The sequence below is a fragment of the Petaurus breviceps genome, unplaced genomic scaffold (assembly GCF_028583685.1).
Source record: "Petaurus breviceps papuanus isolate PSGF00001 unplaced genomic scaffold, PetGlider_PUasm1.0 90903, whole genome shotgun sequence".
NCBI classification, from domain to species: domain Eukaryota; kingdom Metazoa; phylum Chordata; class Mammalia; order Diprotodontia; family Petauridae; genus Petaurus; species Petaurus breviceps.
In genome coordinates this window covers 14,324,473-14,345,148 of record NW_027187376.1, presented here as the reverse complement: position 1 = coordinate 14,345,148, position 20,676 = coordinate 14,324,473, and the positions used below count along the sequence as shown (strand labels likewise).

At 35.8% G+C, this 20,676-nt stretch overlaps 2 protein-coding genes across 10 annotated transcripts in view; one reads left to right on the top strand and one right to left on the bottom strand.

The window, feature by feature from the left end:
- Window positions 1-19,558, top strand: part of ZDBF2 (zinc finger DBF-type containing 2) — a 71,426-nt gene extending 51,868 nt beyond the window's left edge. For 8 of the 9 annotated variants that reach the window (XM_069075282.1, XM_069075278.1, XM_069075279.1 and 5 more), the window contains one exon: window positions 4,432-19,558. In XM_069075282.1, the coding sequence (XP_068931383.1) occupies window positions 4,432-16,342 (11,911 nt within the window). In that variant the 3' untranslated portion in view covers window positions 16,343-19,558. The remainder of the gene's footprint in view (window positions 1-4,431) is intronic. The other variant, XM_069075284.1, reaches the window with a different exon arrangement.
- The window catches only part of NDUFS1 (NADH:ubiquinone oxidoreductase core subunit S1), a 386,086-nt gene that overhangs the window by 249,960 nt on the left and 115,450 nt on the right, over window positions 1-20,676 (bottom strand). The gene's annotated exons all lie outside the window — the stretch shown is intronic.

Below are 20,676 nucleotides of genomic sequence, written 5' to 3'. Positions count from 1 at the left end.
GAGGGAAGGAAAAAAAATGAATGTACAAAAACAACAAGATAACAAAAATGTAAAGCTGGGTAGAGCACATATTGTTTTTAGATAATAAAGAAACAATTAAAATATGCATTCTTTACAGTATAAGAAAAGATGAGTTGCTTCTACTTTTATCATATTAAAGCTGAAGTTGTCCCAATAATAACACTTATTTTATAGACATTAGCTTTGAGGTAAGATAGAATGAAATAGCAATGCAAGTGAAAACCATTATAAATTTTTGCTGTTATAATACATGCCTTACACACATACATAAAGCATCTCAATAAAAATACAAAATCATTCATGCCCAATCATTTATGAAGCTATACTATCCTATTATTTGATTTATTTTTATGATTCTTTCCTCTTCTAATTGTGTTCTGTGGAACCCAGGGTTTTTATTGAAACTATAAATAAGAATGATCTGGGGAATTAGCCAGGATTAGTAATAACTATACTTAAGCTTATTTTGTTATAAACTAAGATATCCATATAGTTTAATTAAAAAAAAACACAGAATAATCTTTTAATAAAGGTATTTTGTATAAGGGTCAATTTTTTGATTGCTAGGGTGCAACCTAATGTTAATGAAAGTGATGTACTTTTCATAAGATAGGAAGAGTAGTGGCAGTAATTAAAGTTAGATTAATAAATTACAGATAAAATTCACAGAGATGTGTATATGTATGCGCCTAAACAGTGGTCATCAATTTCAAGATTAAAATGCACTTTAATAATAAAATGTTTTACACATAAAATAATCCCACTTTTTATATAATGATTTTGTAATTAGTTTATAGTGAGTAAAAATAAAGTGTTTTACACTCATCAGTATATTGTTGTGAATATTTCATTATCACTTTGTTTATCTGTTAGGGTTAGTTTTTAATCATAGTCCTACCAGTAGGAACTGAGAGATATTTATCAAGAAGGCTATTTTTCCATAGTAGGTTTTTAAAATGAAATTGTTAAATGATCACTGGTGTTTAGAGGAATTATATAAGTTATATAAGAATTTTATAAGTTTTAAAGACAGTGATTTACTGTTATTAAAATATTTTTATTTTTATTTCATTAGAATGCTAATGTACATATTGTTTACATACATGTATGTATGAATGAATGTATTGTGCATGAATGTATGAATGAGTGAACAAATGAAAAAGAATATTTTAAGTTCTTATATGTCAAGCACTATACTAAGCTCTGGGGATACAGATACAAAATTGAAGACAGTCTCTGCCTTCAAGGAGCTTACATACTAATAGGGGAAGACAAAATATATAGGTGAGTGATCATCATGGGGAAGTATTTTGGTTTGGAAAGTTATGGGGATGATATACCTGTAGAAAAGTATATCAGTTCATATTTTCCAACAGCAGTTATGGTATTTATTTCATTATAATTCTAGTACTGGACAGAGTGATTGGGTTATTGAAGGACAACCGTGTTGGTAAAAGTGAATGATGAGAAGATGATCAGGGAATATATACATAGACAGGGAGAGATCTATCCAATGCATGGATATATACATATTGCATATGTAGAGAGATAGTGAGCCACACATAAATACTTATCTATATATAGGCATATGTAACTATGGATCTAATATATATGAATCTAATATACACATTTTTACAGATGAACACAAATATTTTTCATAGAAGAATGTTATTTAAAGTTCTGAGGGAAAGTGTTTTTTCCACAGTAGTTTTTGTTATGATGACCATAATCAATTGTAGTTGCAAAACTGCAAATGTTACATTAAAGTTTCTCAGCAGCAGAATAAAATGCCATTGGAATTTAGGGAAACTAGCCCACAGAGGATTAGAGTCTCTCTTCAACCACTGTTCTCCCCAAAATAACTCATCAGAGAATGCTCCCTTAACTGCCTGGTAGTTCAGATCTCTATTAATCATAGTGATTGAGATTCTTGGCATCAGCAACGGTTCTTGTTCTGGAAAGAGTATTAGAATATTTGTTGAAGCAGATTTATAAGGAAACCCTTACTTCTTTACATTCCCTATTTAGAAGGTATAGTCAAAAAGTAATTTGAATTACTTTTTACTGACAAAAGTTACCAGAAAGGAAATTTCAGATTAAAGCTATTATCTGTTCTAGAGCACAGTTTAATTCAGGACATGAGAACCCAGGAGGTAGTGGAAAAGTGCCACATTTGGGGTTAATCCCAATTCTGTTACTCAAAATTCCTGTGTGACCTTGAGCAAGTTACCTAAATTTACTCTATGCCTCAGTTTCCTTATGTGTAAAATGAAGGGATTTGAGTTGAGGCTCTCCAAGATTCTTTCTGGTTCTAAATATATTATCCAATGGTCCATTCATAAAATGATATACTTAACATTCTTTTGATAACAGTAGCCTTTTTTCCTGTCATAGTAATTTACATAGTACTTCGTAGTTATTCAGTCTAGAACTGATATAGTTTGACTACTTCTGCCTTACATTCTGTTTTTCAGGAAGGACATTGACAAAACATTTTGTAAACATAAGAGAATACCTTTTTTTTTTTAAAGACGCAGAGTGGATAGCATTCCAGTGTGTAATAGCCCTCCCTGTTGGGTAATTATTCTTCATGTCTCACCTAAGTACCTCTTGTTGTAATTTAAACCTTTTTTACTTGTGTAGTTCTCCATGGGGATGGAGAGTAACTAATTACCATAACAAAAAATGGTAGTTAATAATTTTGTTAATTTCCTGATAGTCATATTAAAGTTTTTCATAGGTCTGACAGGTCTTTATGCAGACTTGACACCAGTTGGCTCAAATTCTTAATAGTAAATATTCTTGTGGCATTTACTTTGATCTTTTAACAATATTTATGGATATATAACTTTTTTTTAAAAAATTTCACAAAAAACAGAAAAATACCCTAAAGTTGTAGATTAATTATGATCTCTGAAATTTTTATCTATTGCTCAATATAATTATTTCCTCTTCTCTTTAGTAATATTGACATATTTCAGGTAAGTTAAACTGCTAAATCAATTCTTTCATATTATCAGGTTGAATGTCCACATGGTACTTAAAAGGATATGTGAATATATAGCAAATAAAAATACTATCTTGTGATATAAGTCCTTAGATTATACATATGATATAATTTAAAAAGGGAAGAGTTTTGTGATCTTTTAGTCCCTCAGAGGAGGCAGATTTAGCCTGCCCCAAGGCCTGGGAGCGCTAAGACTATAGAAATGATTGCAACTCTGTAAAACTTGTACTGTAAATGAGGAGTGGAGGTTGCAAGAGAAAGGAAGAAAAGCATCCTTGTACTTGAAGTTACTTGATTGAGCATAGGGTTTCCCTTAGCAGATGAGAGACCAGTGAAAGTAGCTGGCTGGGTGAATCCAGTAATACCAGAAGAGTTAATCAGATTTGGGGGGTGGATAGGAATCATGACTGAGTTCAGCAAATCTGCAGTCACAGCCACCTGAACCTTTGGTTGAACAAAGTAGTCATTAACTTGCCTGCCACATCTGTTTGTACTGAAGTGTGTGGCCAGAGTCCTTTCTCATCCCTTCCTGCTGTGTTCTGAGCTGACTGGCACTGAAAAAATAGTAATACTAATAGTTAACATTATGCTTTGAGGTTTGAAAAGCATTAATGTACATAAATGATGCATTTGATGATAGGCTCATAGGAATTGATGTTATTTGGTCTATTTCATTTTACAGATGAGGAAATTGAGACCTGGGGAAATAATGACTTTTCCAAAGTCACACAGTAGCCCCACTAGGGTTAATTCTAGGTCCCTCAATTCATTGATGGGAAAATTATCAGCTTAGTTCTATTACATAATACAAAAATGTCCTAAAAAGTTAATGTGACAGTTTAATAACACGGTTCTCCTGGGGATAACAATTTTTTCCTGTGTCTAGAAATACATTTATTTTTAGTACTTAAAATTTTCTAATTATAGTATCAAGCTATTACTGATAATCCTGAAAATACCTTTGAAGTTGATGAAAATTATATTGTAGTAATTGTTATCTTGATCAAATTCTTTCCAATTTATGTCTGATTATTTGGATGGTAAGTACCTTCCTTGCACTTGCTATGTAGTTATAGTGACTTACACATAGCAAGTACTTAATGATTTTGTTGAATGTTGTTGAACTGAGTAAGAGTCTTAGGGTTGGGTTTGTTTTTTCTTTTTTTAAGCAACAGCTGGAAAAACCATCTCTTCCTCCTCTTAACAGGAAGGAACTCTTAACAGGTTCCCTGAATCACTTTCCAGCTCCTAATCGTACAGAGACTGATTCAGTCACCTCTTGATTTGTTCTTTCTACATAGGAGTCTTCATTTCTGAAGTTCTTGAACATCTTTTATTTTAAATTTTAAATGTACTTTAGAATATACATATATATAATGAAGTGTTTTTTCCCCATATTTTAGACCAACATATGATGACATACCACTTCTCAGCCGTCCATCACCTCCCAAGGAGGCTCAGTTGGATATTGATCAGGTTCCAGAAGAGGGGTCTGAGAAGGAAACTCTTGGTGACAGAGAAGATTCGTCTATGAAGGACTTGAAATCCATTGAAGATTCATGTTCTTCTTATGAATCTGAGGAGGTGGTTTCTCTTAGACATTCAGTTATCCAGACAAGTGTAAATGAACAGCAGCTGCCTATGGAAGACTTTCAGGAGGAGACCATGTGCATTGATAACAACGTACAAAAGCACATTCCTGACGAAAACATTCAAACTACAAATAGTAGCCATAAAATCCAATTTACGCCAGTGATTACAGAGCTCCCCAGTTCTGTTAATTCTTTACCTCGAGATCCTGCTGTTAGTCCAGTTATGACTGAATATGCCAGTTTATCATCCCCAGAAACTCATTCGGTTTCGGTAATCAAATGTACCCCAGACAGGAACGATACGTGCAATAAGGATGTACAGTTGGACAAAAGTCCTAACTCTTTTGAGTCATCACTCCAGTTAGGAACCTCTTCAGTTTTACATCAGAGCCCTAAAGTTGGACAAGGGAACTCTTTCGATATGACCTCAGGTAAATCATTTTTGCAACGAGGTGGTTTACAATCTCAGGGTAAAACTTGGGAGGTTGACTTCCAACTCAGGAAACCTATGGGTACTGGTGGCTCACTAAAATTTGATTCAGTCCCCAAAGTAGGAGAAAATGCAGAAACAAAATTGAGCAGTATGGGTAAGGGTACTGGTGGCTCAGAAAACTCTAAGTCTATCATCAGATTTGGAAAAAGCTCAGACACAAAATTGAGCAGTATTGTTGTTGAAACTGGTGGCTCATTAATGATTGATTCACCCCCTAAAGTAGGAGAAAACTCAAAAACAAAGTTTAGTAGTATTGGTATGGGAACTGGTAGCTCATTAAGCCTCCATTCAATGCCTATATTAGAAGAAAATTCCCAAAAAAAGGTGAGCAGCATTGCTATGGAAACTGGTGGCTTACTAAATATTCATTTAACCCCCAAATTAGGAAAAAAATCACACAAAAAATTGAGAAATATTAGTATGGGTATTAGAGGCTCACTAAACCTTAATTCAACCCCCAATGTGGGAGAAAACTCTAAAACAGAGTTAAGTAATACTAGTCTAACTACTGGTAGCTCACTTAACATTGAGGCAACCCCAGAACCAGGAAAAAACTCAGAAACAAAGTTGACCAGTATGGGTATGAATATTGAAGGCTCAAGGAATTTTAAGTCAGTCATCAGATTTGGGAAAAACTCAGAACCAAAGTTGAGCATTGTTGGTATGGAAACTAGTGACTCACTAAATTTTAAGGCAACTCCCCAAGTAGGAGAAAACCCCAAAATTAATTTAAGCAGTATTGGTTTGGATAGTGGTGGCTCACTAAACCTTCACTCAACTCCTGTACCAGAAGAAATCTCAAAAACAAAATTGAGCAGTATTGGTATGAATACCAGTGACTCACGAAACATTGAGTCGACTCCTAAAGTGGGAGAAAATCCAGAGACACACTTGAGCAGTATAGGTATAGGTACTGATGACTCACAAAAGTTTAGATCAATCATCAGATTTGGAAAAGGCTTAGAAACAAAATTGAGCAATATTGATAACGAAAGTGATGGCTCACTAAATTTTGAGTTAATCCCTAAATTAGGAGAAAACTCAGAAACAAAGTTAAGTGGTATAGAAAAACATAAGACTGATTCACTAAACTTTGAACCAACCTCAAAATTGGGAGAAAATACAGAAACAGAGTTGAGGGGTATAGGCGAAGGTACTGTTGGCTCACAAAACTTTAAGTCAATCATCAGATTTGGACAGAATTCAGAAGCAAAATTGGGCCAGACAGGTATGGAAACTGGTGGCTCAAGAAACTTTGAGTCAAACTCCCAATTAAGAGAAAACTCAGAAAAAAAGTTAGGCAGTTTTGGTATGGAGACTGGTGGCTCACTTAACTTTGAGTCATCCTTCAATCTAGGAAAAAAATTAGAAATGAAATTCATCAGTGCGGGTGTTGGTGGCTCAAAAGATGTTGAGGTAACTCCCAGAGTAGGAGAAAACTCAAAACCAAAGATGAGGATTATTGATATGGAAACTGGTGACCCGCTAAACTTTGAAGTAGCCACCAAACTGGGAGAAAATTCAGAAAGAAAGTTGAGCAGTATGAGTAATGGTGGCTCTCAAAATTTTAAGTCAATAATCAGATTTGGACAAAACTCAGAAACAAAGTTGAGCGGTATGGGTATGGATACTTGTAACTTGGGAAACTTAAGGTCAATCATCAGATATGGAGAAAGCTCAGAAATAAAGTTGAAAAGCGGTCATATGAGAACTGGTAACTCACAAAACTTTGAGTCAACTTCCAAATTAAGAGAAAATTACAAACCAGAATTGAGCAGTACTGGTATAGATACCAGTGGCTCAATAATTAACATTGAATCAATCCCCAAATTTGGAGAAAGCTCAGAAGCAGAGTTGGGCAGTATAGGTATGGTTGCCTCACACAAGTTTGAATCAATCATTAAATTTGGAGTAAGTTCAGAAACAAAGTTGAGCAGTATTGGTGGCATACCAAACATTGAGGCAGCTCCCAAATTGAGAGAAAACTCAGAAACAAAATTGGTCAGTATATGTTTGGGTACTGATGATTCACTGGACTTTGAGTCAGCTCCCAAATTAGGAGAAAGCTCAGAAACAAAGTTGAACAGGATAGAAATGGGTACTTGTGGTTCACCAAACATTGAGGTAACTTCCACATTAAGGGAAAACTCAGAAACAAAATTGAGCAGTGTTCATTTGGGTACTGGTGGCTCACAAAACCTTCAGTCAATCATTAGATTTGGAAAAAGCCCCAAAATAAAGCTAAGCAATATTAGTATGGGTACTAGTGGCTCACTAAACTTTGGGTCAACTCTTAAACTAGGAGAAAGGTCGAAAATAAAGTTGAGCAGTGCTTCTATGGGTAGTGGTTTCTCAAGAAACTTAGAGTCAGCTCCCAGATTAAGAAGAAACTCTGAAACAAAATTGAGCAGGATTAGTAAGGATTCTGGTGGTTCACTAAACTCTGAATCAACCCACCAGCTAGGAGAAAGTTCAGAAATAAATTTTCACAGTGTGGGCATGGACCCTAGTGGCTTATTAAATTTTGAATCAGTCATCAAACTAGGAGAAAGCTTAGAAAGAAAGTCGACCTGTATGAATATGGGGACTGATAGCTCACAAAAATTTGAGTCAGTCATCAGATTAGGAGGTAGCTCAGAAACAGAGTTTAGCAGTTTTCGTAAAGGTACTGGTGTCTCTCTGAAAGTTGGATCAGTCATCACATCAGGACAAAGCTCAGAAACAAAGTTGAGCAGTCTTGATAATGGTACTGGTGGCTCGCTGAAGACTGAGTCGGTCATCAGACTAGGACAAAGCTCAGAAACAAAGCTGAGTAGGATGCTTGTGGACACTGTTAGCTTATCAGACTTTGAGGCAACCCCCAAACTGGTAGAAAAATCAGAAACAAATTTGAGCAGTTTGGGTATGGACAATATTCCTAACACTGGAAAAGTGGAGTCAGTTATCAAATTAGGAGAAAGCTTAGAAACAAAGTTGAACCATACAAGTATGGAAACTGGGAGTTCACTGGACGTTGAGTCAATTCCAAAATTAGGAGAAAACTCAGAAACAAGGTTTATGAGTATGAGTACTGGTGGTACAGTAAACTCTGAGTCAACCTCCAATCTAGGAGAAAACTCAAAAACAAAGTTGTTCAGCATGGGTATGGATATTAGTGGCCCACTAAACTTTGAGACAGCTCCCACACTAAGCAAAAAGTCAGAAACATGCTTGATAAATATGGGTATGGATACTGGTAGCTCACTAAACTTTGAGTCAACTCCCAAGCCAGGAGCAGATTCAGAAACAGAGTCACCCAATATGGATACAGGGACTGGTAGCTCACTTAACTTTGAGTCTTCACCCAATCTTGGAAAGAACTTAGAAACTATACTGAGTTCTATTGGTGCTGGTGGCTCACTAAACTTTAAGTTAGCTCCAAAATCAGGAGTAAATTCAGAATCAAAATTTGTTAGTATGGATATAGGGACTGCTAATTCATTCAACTTTTGGTCAACTCACAAATTAGGAAAAAACTCAGATACAGGGTTGAGAGGCATGGGTATGAGTACTGCTGGCTCACTAAAATTGGAGTCAACACCTAAATTAGGAGCAAAGTCAGAGACAAAATTGTGCCATATCGGTATGCAGACTGGTTGCTCAGTAAAGTTTCAGTCAACTCCCCAAAGAGGAGAAAATTCAAAACCAGAGTTGATCAGTATGGGGATAGGGACAAGTGGCTCAGTAAATTTAGAGTCAGCTTCTAGACTAGGAGAAAATCTAGAAACAATGTTGAGCCATATGTATATGGGAACTGGTGGCTCTCTACATGTTGAGTCAACTCCCAAGTTAGGAACAAACTCGGAAGCAGATTTTACCAATTTTGGTATAGAGACTGGTGGCTCAATAAAGTTTGAGTCAACCCCGAAATTAAAAGCAGAGTCGGAGACAAAATTGAGTTTCTTGGGCATTGGTCACTCAAAATTTGAGTCACTTCCAAAACTTGGAGAAAATTCAGAAATAAAGTTTATTGGTATGGATATGGGGACTTTGCACTCAGTAAATTTTGAGTCAACTTCCAAATTAGGAGGAAAGTCAGAAACAAAATTGATCAGTGTGGGTGTGCAGACTTTTGATTCTGTAAACTTTGAGTCTACTCCCAAGCTAGGAGGAAACTTAGAAATAATGTTTAGCCGTATGGATGTGGGAACACATAGCTCAATAAACTTTGAGTCACCTTCCAAACTAGGAGCAGAATCAGAAACAAGATTATTCAGTATGGATATGGGGACTGATTATTCAGGAAACTCCAAATCAGCTCCAGAATTAGGAGAAAACTCAAAAACAAAGCTGATCCATATGGGCATGTGGACTGGTAGCTCACTAAATTTCAAGTCAGCTCCCAATGTAGGAGCAAATTCTGGAACAAGATTGTTCAGTATGAATATGGGGACCAGTGGCTCAGGAAAGTTGGGATCAACTCCAAAATTAGGAGAAAACTCAAAACCAAAGTTGATGCGTATGGGGATGTGGACTAATGGTTCACTTAACTTTTTATCTGCTGCCAAACTAGGAGCAAACTCAGAAACAAAGCTTTCCAGCATTAATATGGAGACTGGTAGTTCGGTAAACTTAGAATCAATTCCCAAATTAGAAACAAACTCTGAATCAGAATTTACCAGTTTTGGTGTTGGGGCTGATGGCTCACTAAAGTTTGGGTCAGCTCCCAAAGTAGAAGAAAACTCAGAAAGAAAGTCTGCCAGTGTTGGTATAGGGACTGGTAGTTCGTTAAAATTTGAGTTGACCCACAGATTAAAAGCAAGGTCAGCATTAAAAGTGAATCGTGCAGGTATAGGGGTTTCTCGATCACTTAAGTTTAGTTCCTCCCCCAAACTAAGAGAAAACTCAGAAACAGTGATGATAAGCATTGGCACACAGTGTAGTGGCTCCTTCAACTTTGAGTCAACTCTCAAAGGGACTGGTGACTCAGTAAGTTTTGAATCAACTCCCAGACTAGGAGAAAATTCAGAAGGAAGGTTGATCAATATGGGTATAGGAACTGGTGGTTCCCCAGACTTTAAGTCAGCTCCCAAAGCAGGGGAAAGCTCAGAAACAAAGTTGACTAGCATTGGTATGGGGACTGATGATTCTGAGTCAACTGACTTTGAGTCAACTACCAAAGTAGGAAAAAATTTAGAAGCTAGTGTGAGTTCTGTTGTAATGGGAACCTGTCATTCTTCAAACTTTGCATCAACTCCCATACTCAGAACAAACTCAGAATTGGTGTTGACTAGTGTGGGTTTGGGGACTGGTAGCTCACTAAATTTTGAATCTCCTCTCAAACAAGAAGAAAACTCTGAAAGAAAGTTCATTGTTACTAGTGTGGAAACTAGTGGCCCACTAACTGTTGAACTGGCTCCCACCCAAGGAGAAAATCCAGAAACAAGGTTTATTGATATGGATGTGGGAACTAATGACTCAGTTAAATCAACTCCCAGAATAGGAGGAAATTCAGAAACAGAGTTGTCAAGCATAAGTTTGGGGACTGGTAGCTCAGTGAACTTTGAGTCAACTCCAAAACTGGTAGAAAACTCACAGAGAAGATTTGTCATTGTGGGTGTGGGAACTAGTAGCCCACTAAATGTTGATTCACCTCCCAGGTTAGGAGAAAATTCAGGAACAAGGTTAATCAATGTGGGTATAGGGAGTGGTGGCTCACAAAATTTTGAGTCAACTGCCAAAGTAGGAGAAAATTCAGCTCCAAAAGTAGGAAAAAACTTAGGAACTATGTCAGGCTGTATTGTCACAGCACCTCTGAGCTCACCAAATCTTGAGACAACTTCCATACCTGGAACAGACTTAGTGTTGACTGATGTTGGAGTGGGGACTGGTAACTCACTTAATTTTGAATCAACCCATAGACTAGGAGAAAACTCACAAAGATTGGTTATTATGGATCTGGGGACTAGTGGCCCACTAAATGTTGATTCAACTCCCATATTAGGAGAAAATTCAAAAACAAGTTTAATCAATGTGGGTATAGGAACTAGGGGCTCAAACTTTGAGTCAGTTCTCAAAGTACGGGAAAGTGCAGAAACAGAGTTAATCAGTAAGGATTTGGGTACTAGTGGCTCAGTAAACTTTGAGTCAAATCCCAAATTAAGAGAACACTCGGAAACAAAGTTGATCAGTATGGATTTGGGGACTGATAGCTCACCAAACTTTGAATCAGTTCCTGAATTAGGAGAAAATTCAGAATTAAAGTTGGTCAGTATGGGTATAGGGAGTGGTAGCTCAGTAAACTTTGAGTCAATGCACAAAGCAGGAAAAAAATTAGAAACAATACTGAATTCATCAAACCTTGAGTCACCTAGAATAGACTCAGAAACATTGTTGACTGATATTGGAGTGAGTACTGGTAGCTCACTAAACTTTGAGTCAACTCCCAAAGTAGGAAAAAACTTAGAAACTGTATTCAGCTGTATTGTTACGGCAACTAGAAACTCACCAAATACTGAACCAAATTCCATGCCTAGGGTAGAATCAAAAACATTGTTGACTGAGATTGGAATGGAGACTGATACCTCACCAAATTTCAAGTCAACTCTTAACCAAGGAGAAAATTCAGAACCAAAATTAATCAGTGTGGGTGTAGGAACTGATAACTTTTCAGACTTTAAGTTATCTCCCAAAGTAGAAGCAGCAGAGTTGATCAGTATCAATTTGGGGACTGGTAGCTCAGTAAACTTTGAGTCATTGCCCAAAGTAGAAAAAATTTTAGATATTATGTTGAAATCACCAAAACCTGAGCCTGGAAGAGACTCAGAAACATTGTTGACTGAAATGGGAATGGATACTGATAGCTCACCAAATTTTGAGTTAGTTCTCAACAAAGGAGAAAATTCAGAATCAGGGTTAATCAATGTGGGTGTAGGAACTGATGGCTTACCAAACTTAAAGTTATCTCCAAAAGCAGAGAAAACAGAATTGCTCAGTGTGAATTTGGGGACTGGGACTGATGGTTCAGTAATCTTTGAATCAAATCCCTATTTAGAAGAATACTCAGAAACAAAGTTGGTCAGTGTGGGTTTGAGGACTGGTAACCCAGTAAACTTTGAGTTAGTGCCCAAAATAGAAAATAACTTAGAAAATATGTTGAAATCACCAAAACCTGAGCCAACTCCTATACTTAGAGCAGATTCAGAAACATTGTTTACTGATATTAGAATGGGAACTGGTAGCTCACTGAATTTTGAATCAGTTCTCAATCAAAGAGAAAATTCAGAACCAAGGTTAATCAGTGTGGGTGTCGGAACTGATGGCTTACCAAACTTTAAATTATCTCCAAAAGTAGAGGAAACAGAATTGGTCGATGTGAATTTGGGGACTGGTAACTCAGTAAACTTTGAGATAATGCCCAAAGTAGAAAAAGACTTAGAAACTATATTGAAATCACCAAAACCTGAGCCAAGTCCCATACTTTGTGCATTCTCGAAGACTGATACTAGAATGGGAACTGTTAGCTCACTAAATTTTGAGTCAGTTCTCAACCAAGGAGAAAATTCAGAACCAAGATTAATTAGTGTGGGTGTAGGAACTGATGGCTTATCAAATTTTAAGTTATTTCCAAAAGCAGAAGAAACAGAGTTAATTAGTGTGAATTTGAGGACTGGTGGCTCAGTAATCTTTGAGTCAAATCCCCAGTTAGAAGACGACTCAGAAACAAAGTTAGCCAGTGTGGGTTTGAGGACTGGTAGCCCACTAAACTTTGAGTCAGTGCCCAAAGTTGAAAGTAAATTAGAAATTATGTTGAAATCACCAAAACCTGAGCCAAATCCCATACCTAGAGCACATTCAGAAACATTGTTAACTAATATTGGAGTGGGTACTTGTAGCTCACTAAACTTTGAGTCAGCCCCAAAACAAGAAGAAAATTCAGAATCAAGGTCAATCAATATGGGTATGGGTGTTGATGGCTCATTAGACTTTGAACCCACTTCTAATCTAGAAGAAAACTCAGGAAGAAGTTTGATCAATGTGGATATAGGAATTGATGAGTTGTTAGACTTTCAGTCAATATCCAACATAGGAGAAATTTCAGAAACAGAGTTTGTCTGTAAGAGTATGGGAACTGGTGGTTCACTCAACTTTGAATCACCTCCCAGATTTGGAGAAAACTTAGAGAATATGATAAACTGTATTGTTATGGGGCCTAGTGACCCAGTAAACCATAGGTCACCTTCTATACTAGGAGCCAACTTAAAAACAAATTTGACTAATATAGGTATGGAGATTGGTGGCTCACCAAACTTTGAGTCAGCTCCTAAACAAGGAGAAAACTCAGAAACAAAGTTGACCAGTGTGGGTATAGGGACTGATGGCTCACTAAACTTTGAATCAACTGACGTTTTAGGAGAAAATTCAGATGTAGTGTTCACTATTATGGATATGGGGAATGATGATTTCCTAAACTTTGAGTCAGCTCCAGAATTAGGAGAAAATTCAGAAACAGTATTGACTAGTATTGATATAAGGAATGATGACTTACTAAGCTTTGAATCAGCTGCCAAATTAGGAGAAAACTCAGAAACATTATTGTCCATTATGGATATAGTGAATGATGACTCATTTAACTTTGAGTCAGCTGCTAAATTAGGAGAAAATTTAGAAACAAACTTGACTAAAATGGATATGGGGACTAATGGCTCACCAAAGTTTAAGTCAACTACCAAATTAGAAAATTCAGAAATGCCATTGATCTGTATGGATTTGGGTGCTGATAATCTACTAATTGAGTCAACTTCCAATCTAGGAGAAAAGTCAGAAACAAAGTTGAGCAGTATGGTTATGGGGACTGGTGGCTCACTAACCTTTGAGTCAATTCCCAAACTAGGAGAAAATTCAGAAACAATGGTGAGCAGTATGGGTATGGGGACTAATGACTCATTAAATAGTGAGTCAATTTCCAAACTAAGGGAAAACTCAGAAACAGTGGTGAGCAGTGTGGGTATGGGTACAGTTGGCTCACTAAATTTTGATTCAACTCCCAAAGTAGGAGAAAACTTAGAAACAAAATTGAGCATTATGTGTATGGGTACTGGTGGCTCACTAAACTTTGAGTCCACCCCCACATTAGGAGAAAACTCAGAAACAAAGTTGAGCAGTATTGGTACAGTTCCTGTTAACGAAGTCGTTGAAGACGTCATTCTGCCCAATATACAGTCCAGCCAAGAGGAGGAGAGTTCCTTTTTTAATATGTCTGCCATTTTGGATCATGAAAATACAACAGATTCTGAAATGAGTTTTGATTGTGATGCCCCATTTGAATCAGTAGCTGAACAGCAAACATTAGCTCTGAAAGAAATAGACCTTCTGACAGAGGTGCATGTTGACCTGAAAGATGAGAACTATCAATCTCGTTTGAGCTCTGTTCTCAAAATTAGTTCCTTAGAGGACACACAAGAAGCAAACATGAATACAGTAGAACACTGTGATGAGCCAGTGCTTCCTGCACTTCCTCATGTGCCTCCTTCCTTTGTGGGAAAAACATGGACTCAAATAATGTATGAAGATGACTTAAAAATTGAAGCTATGGTGCGTGAATTTCGGGAAGGTCGGAATTTCCGTTGTTACTTTAATGATGAGCCTGAGACTAAGGAAACAAGCCAAAATAAGCAGAAAGGTGGGACATCAGCTAATGCACTGCCAGAATTTAATGATACTGCAAGTGTTTGTAGTTTTGACAACTTTTCTGAGGCCTCAGATACGCTATGCAATGCTCCACCAGCTAAGAGGCCTAAGAAGCGAACATGGCGCATGGCTTCTCGATGCCAAGTTGTTAAAGTCAGTCATGGGACTCAGACAAGTATGATAGACTATTCAGTATTTGGAAGACACATGTTTAGTGAGCAGGAGCTATCGGACAATGAGACAGGTATTTGGTTGGAGAATGATAGGACACCAAACACAAGTACCAGATTTTGTACACTTAAACTCCCTGAATCATATACCAAAATTTTGAGTCCTGTGCAACCTGAAACAGTAGTTTATGTTCTTTCATGCCCAGAGACTAATCAAAATACAGCAAATCTTGATGAACTTAAAATGAAAAGAAACCAAAATTCCATAGATAATGAATCTATAAAATATAAATACAAACGATGTTCTTTTAAATATTATGATCCAATGACTAATCGAGTCCTGAAAACAATTCCTGCTGACTTAGGAGAAAAGGATAAAAAACCTGCCCATGTGAGACAACTGTTTAAAAGTCTTAACCTAAATGTCAAGTTGAACAAAGGTGTTGCTTCTCAGAAAGAATGTTTACCAGCTAGCCAGTCTTCTAATTTGTTAGACCTGGATAGCTCTACTTCAGACCTAGACAAAGGAGATGATTTAACATCAAGCCAAAAGTTGGATGGATCTTCCCTTTCCTCAGCTGAAGGAGATGATTTAACATCAAGTCAAAAGCTGGATGGACCTGACCTTTCTTCAGAGGATTGTGAAGTTTTGATTGATAGCCTTACAGATAACTCTTATCAGCACTCAGCGATCTCACCTTTAAACACCATGCGCATTCAAATGAAAAATTATTCCAGATCAGTCTCATGTAAGCAGAGGGTTGCTAAAACACCTGTAAAGTCAATCAGAAGTGAGATACTAGTGAAGAATCCAAAGAAAATCTGGAAAAGGAAGGAGGCAAATAGTAAGAACACAGGTTTTTCCAAAAAGGCTTCAGAACCTATGGTTCTCCATCATGGAATTGCTAGAGTAAGAATTAAGAACACTTCAGGGAAACACATACCCTGGGTTAGGAGCAGAAAGAATGAGATAATAAGAAAATATATATCACCTTTGCTCTCTAAATATTCTGCTGTTTTGGGTTGTGGACATCTAGCTAGAAAAACTATTGTGGGAAAGTACTTGAGGACGCAAAAACTTGATTTTAAAATGCTAAAGAAGAGGAAAAGACCCAGGAAAATGTTTTTGAACTCCACAGTCACATCAGGTGCTACTGAAACACCAGAGAGAGCTTCAGCAGAGTCTGTTCTGGAACAGTCAGAGTGGACTTCTTCCAAAGTTACAAGGTGGGAGGTGAGTGATGATCAAAGACTACTTAGCACAGAAAAACAGCCTTCTAGAACTGCTACACTACCTGCTTTATCTTGTCCTACTGGGACACCGTTATTTAACACAGAAACTCTTTCCTTGCCAACAACCAGTGGCAAGTTGAATGAGAAAATGAACTAAAGATTTTTGTGCTGTCTAGTTGAGGATTCAAACCCCTCAGCTAAAATATATTTTAAATTAATAAGCTAATAACTCAGTCCACATGGCTGGGATATGGGGCACAGTACACATTGCACTGTTTTGCTATAAATGTTTTTTCAGAAGTTTTGTATTTGTTTGAATTTAGCACTTTGGGCCTTATTTTTAGACTTAAATGCACTTGTTGTCCACCCTTTTCTGCAGAAAAACTGTGATCTTGTATAATATTATAATTTAATATAAAATATTAAAATTGGCCCCCAGTTTGATGCTCTCCCTCTCAGTCTTTGTGATTGTACCTCCCGTATTCTCAGATTGTAATACATTTGTCAAAATGACATCCAGGAAATATAGTAAAACAAAAGCTGTCATTTTTAATGACAAATTGGTGGTTGTATGCACATACAATATATGTGTTTTAGGACTGCTTTGGGAGCAGTGTCAGTACTGTATGAGACTAGCAAATAAAAATGAAGTGCAGTTCAATCATAAGACTGGAAGGGACCATGAGATGTCAAATACCGTATTCCCAGCATTGTTGGTAGAATCTCAATTAAAGTATTAGGCAAATGAAAATTAACCTTGTTTTTAAAGACATGTATGGAAAGAAGTCCCAAAATCTCCCAGTTAACAAAAAATTGTCAAGCATTTCTTTCAGAAATTTCATTTCGTAGAATATTAAATCCCTCATACCCTAATTTCATTCATTTGGACCAAATAAAACAAAACAAAAAACCCATATTTAGTAACAATTTAGGTTTGTGGGTGGGAGGAGAATCCCTTTTTTCCCCCAGTTTCTTTATCTTCTTGCTTCTGCTTCTTTTTTTTCCTACACATTGAAAGTTGCATTTGATTTTTTAAAAATCTTAAATCCATAGAGAACATGTAATTAAAACGTGAAGATTCAGGCTGTCTTATGATCTTATATTGTTCAGAAACAGAGATTGGGATAGAGATTGAGTTCACTGATACTGGGAACTCGATGACGAGGAAACTTCTAGAGGTGCAGGTTGGCACCTCCTCTGTAAAAGTCTTAGAGCTACCAAGAACACTGAAAGGTTAAGTCATTTACCCAGGCTCACATGGCCAATATGTGTCAGAAGTGGGACTTGATCCCAGGTTTTTCTTTGTGCTGAGATCAGCTCTTTGTCACCTATATAACACATTGCCTCTCATATTTCAATAATGCAGAATAAAAAAGCTTATTTACTTTTTCAGCTCTAATCAAATTTCATTGTTTAGTTTATATAAGGTATTACTTAAATGATTTAATTATTAATTCAGATTTTAAAAAAACTTTGCTATTGCAAAAAGTCTAACAGTAATTAGCATACTGACATTAAATGCTAAAGCCTATTTAATAAACACTCACCTATATTCTTTCATTATTGGTATTCCTTGAAATTGTTAGCTGATTCCAGTGACTCTACAGACAAACAAAAAGAAATGTAATGTTTATAGTTTGTGATAACCACACTGACTTAAAATGTTATTGTACCTTTATTCAGTAGACAACTTGGCCCAAAGAATTTATTTTCCTGGCGTGTGAAAATCCTGAAGTAGGTCCCTTTTAAAATAACACTAATATTAGGGAATAGGACTAATTTATTTTGTAGGGTAACTTACAAGTATACTTTTTATGTATGCAGCTATGTTTCAAAGAACATGGTCTTAGTAACAATGGGATAATACTATATTTTGCAAATACATTGAATCAGAAATAGGAGCTAAAGAAAAGGTAATATTTTTAAAAATACTAACATTCACATGTAAATGTGCAAAACATGTTTTAATTTCTTTGCCCAAAATGCCATGGACCACTGGCCCATGATGGCCTATAAAACTTTGGTCTCAGAAGAAAAGCATATCCTTTTACAGATGAGAAGTAAAATTATTGGTATGTAGAAATGCTTCTGGTGTGGGATGGGGTTGGGGTTCTCTGATGCATATGCATTTTTCCATTAAGTACTCTTAATAGTAATTCTGCATGCTTTTGTTAAAAGGAAAAAAAAGAAATAATATATGTGAAAGCACTTTGGAAATAAATGCGCTACATAAGTGCAAGGTATTATTGTTATAACCACTATGAAGAAGCATTCCTTATAATCCAGAAATGACCAAATATTTTAAAATTTACATTTAAATAACTTTAAAAAGGATAAGATTCCTCAGTTGGGAAAAGAATCTTGTGGTTAAATCTAAAACTATTGAAAATAAGAGGTTATGATACAACATTGATTATTCCTTTACAGAATAGAATTCTGTGTTGGTATTTTATAATAATAATAGCTTCCATTTATATAGCGCTTAGTTACAAAGCACTTTACATACATTATAAGAGTGTTTTAAAATACAGTTATAATTTAACTTAAAATTATGTGGAAATTTATTACTAGCAGAATTTTGTATGATACAAGAAATGCCTTTTCTGCCAAAATATATTCTTGCCCATTTTGCAGATTACACATTGAATCCTGGTAGAGAATGTGTAATTATTTTGTATGTTTTATTGAGAATATACATGAAAACTTTTAATAGTAAAAATTTGAGTGCCACTGTCATGAATAGTTAATTAACTTTGTCCCTGTCCCATGATAGAGCTTTCTGTTGTTAACTGGTAAGAAAAGTATGTGGACCATGTGATGTAAAAGATTGTTTTACATTTGTGCATTTAAGTCCTTAATGTAAATAGGGCTCCTAATCAGGGTAACACTTTTTTTTTATAAAGATCAACTATATTTAAGTAAACATTGAAATAATTATATATTTTCTTTTAAAACCAGTATAAAGACTAACAGTGTACTATTTTTTTAAAGAAAGACATTTGAAGGGTAAGTCTTGGTAAATTTTTGTTTTAAGAGATGTCCAGATAAACAAAATTTATTGTGTGTTGAACATTGCCTATATTTTTTGTACGTGTTAGAAACCTTTTCTGGGAATGCTCAAGAAATCTGAGAATTATGACAACCAAAGTACATTTTAAAGTTGGTTTGACAGTAAAGGAGCCAGTAACTTTAAAAAAAAAAAACTTAGGAAATGTCGTGAGTTGTGAACATTGATGGTGTGAAAAATGCAGATACACTAAGAGGAATAATTTTTTTAATAGTGTATTCTTGTTGTAGTCAAATTACCCCATGTAAAGTTAGTAATTTGTAGTTTCTTTACATTTATCCATAATAAATTGCTCACGGTAACAGTGATTGGTTTCACAATTCAAATATACTGCATTGGGGTACCTTCAATCCTGTTGCTATGTGGGGTATTATAAAATTGTCATTTGGCATCAATTCACACATCAGTGCAGTGCCTTTGGTCCCAGCAGTAGTTGTTTTTAGATGTAGAGGGCTCTGGGGGTCTGAGGTTTTGTGAAGTAAGCAATTTCTATTTCCAATCTTACATAGAAGAAATAATTAGAAGAAAAATAGATTAAAATTCATTCAAGAAAAGACTTAAAAATTGGAAAACATCCAATATAAATATTTTGGGAATTTGGTACTAACATGCAACTTAAGAAAATGGGGGTGATATTTATTTAATACTCCATTTAGATATTAGAATAATAGCATATTTATCAAGCTGTGCCTTGAAGTATTCATGTATCTGTGTTTATGTAGTACATATGTAAGTATATGTATGTGTGTATGTAAATATACGTGTTTGTGTGTGTGTATATATATATATACACACATATATATATATATATAATGTTATATATATAAAATAGACCTCATCCAGAAGCATTTCATGGTATTTTCTTTCATTTCTCTCTCTGCACACACACACACACACACACACACACACACACACACGTGCGCGCGTGCAAATCTGTGGTCTGATTTTTAATTTTGGTAGCATAAAATTGAGTGCAGTTTGCCCATAACCATTTCATTATATTTTCCTAATATTTGAGATATAGACCTTTTTTGTTACTCATTTCCAGCTATAAAAGAGATAAAGAATTGTGAAATAATACAATTTTAGTACAGGAAGAGTTCTTATAGATTATTTGCTTCAACTTTTCATTTTAGAAACAAGGATACTGAGACCCAGAGGGCTGAATACCTTGTTCAAAGTCACATAGCTTTACTGTGGCAAAGCTAGTTCTAGAACTCATTGTTCTGGGGCTTATTTGTAGAAGACAACAACATTAATAGAGTGTTGTAACTTGATTCTGACAGGTAAGGTACTTGGTAAGTTTTCTGAAAACTTCAAAGCACTTTCATATCTGAAAAAAGATCATTGAAATGAACATTATTGCCATAATCTTATGGAGTGAGAAGAGGCCATAGAAAGAGGACTAAATTTCAAGTCAGAGG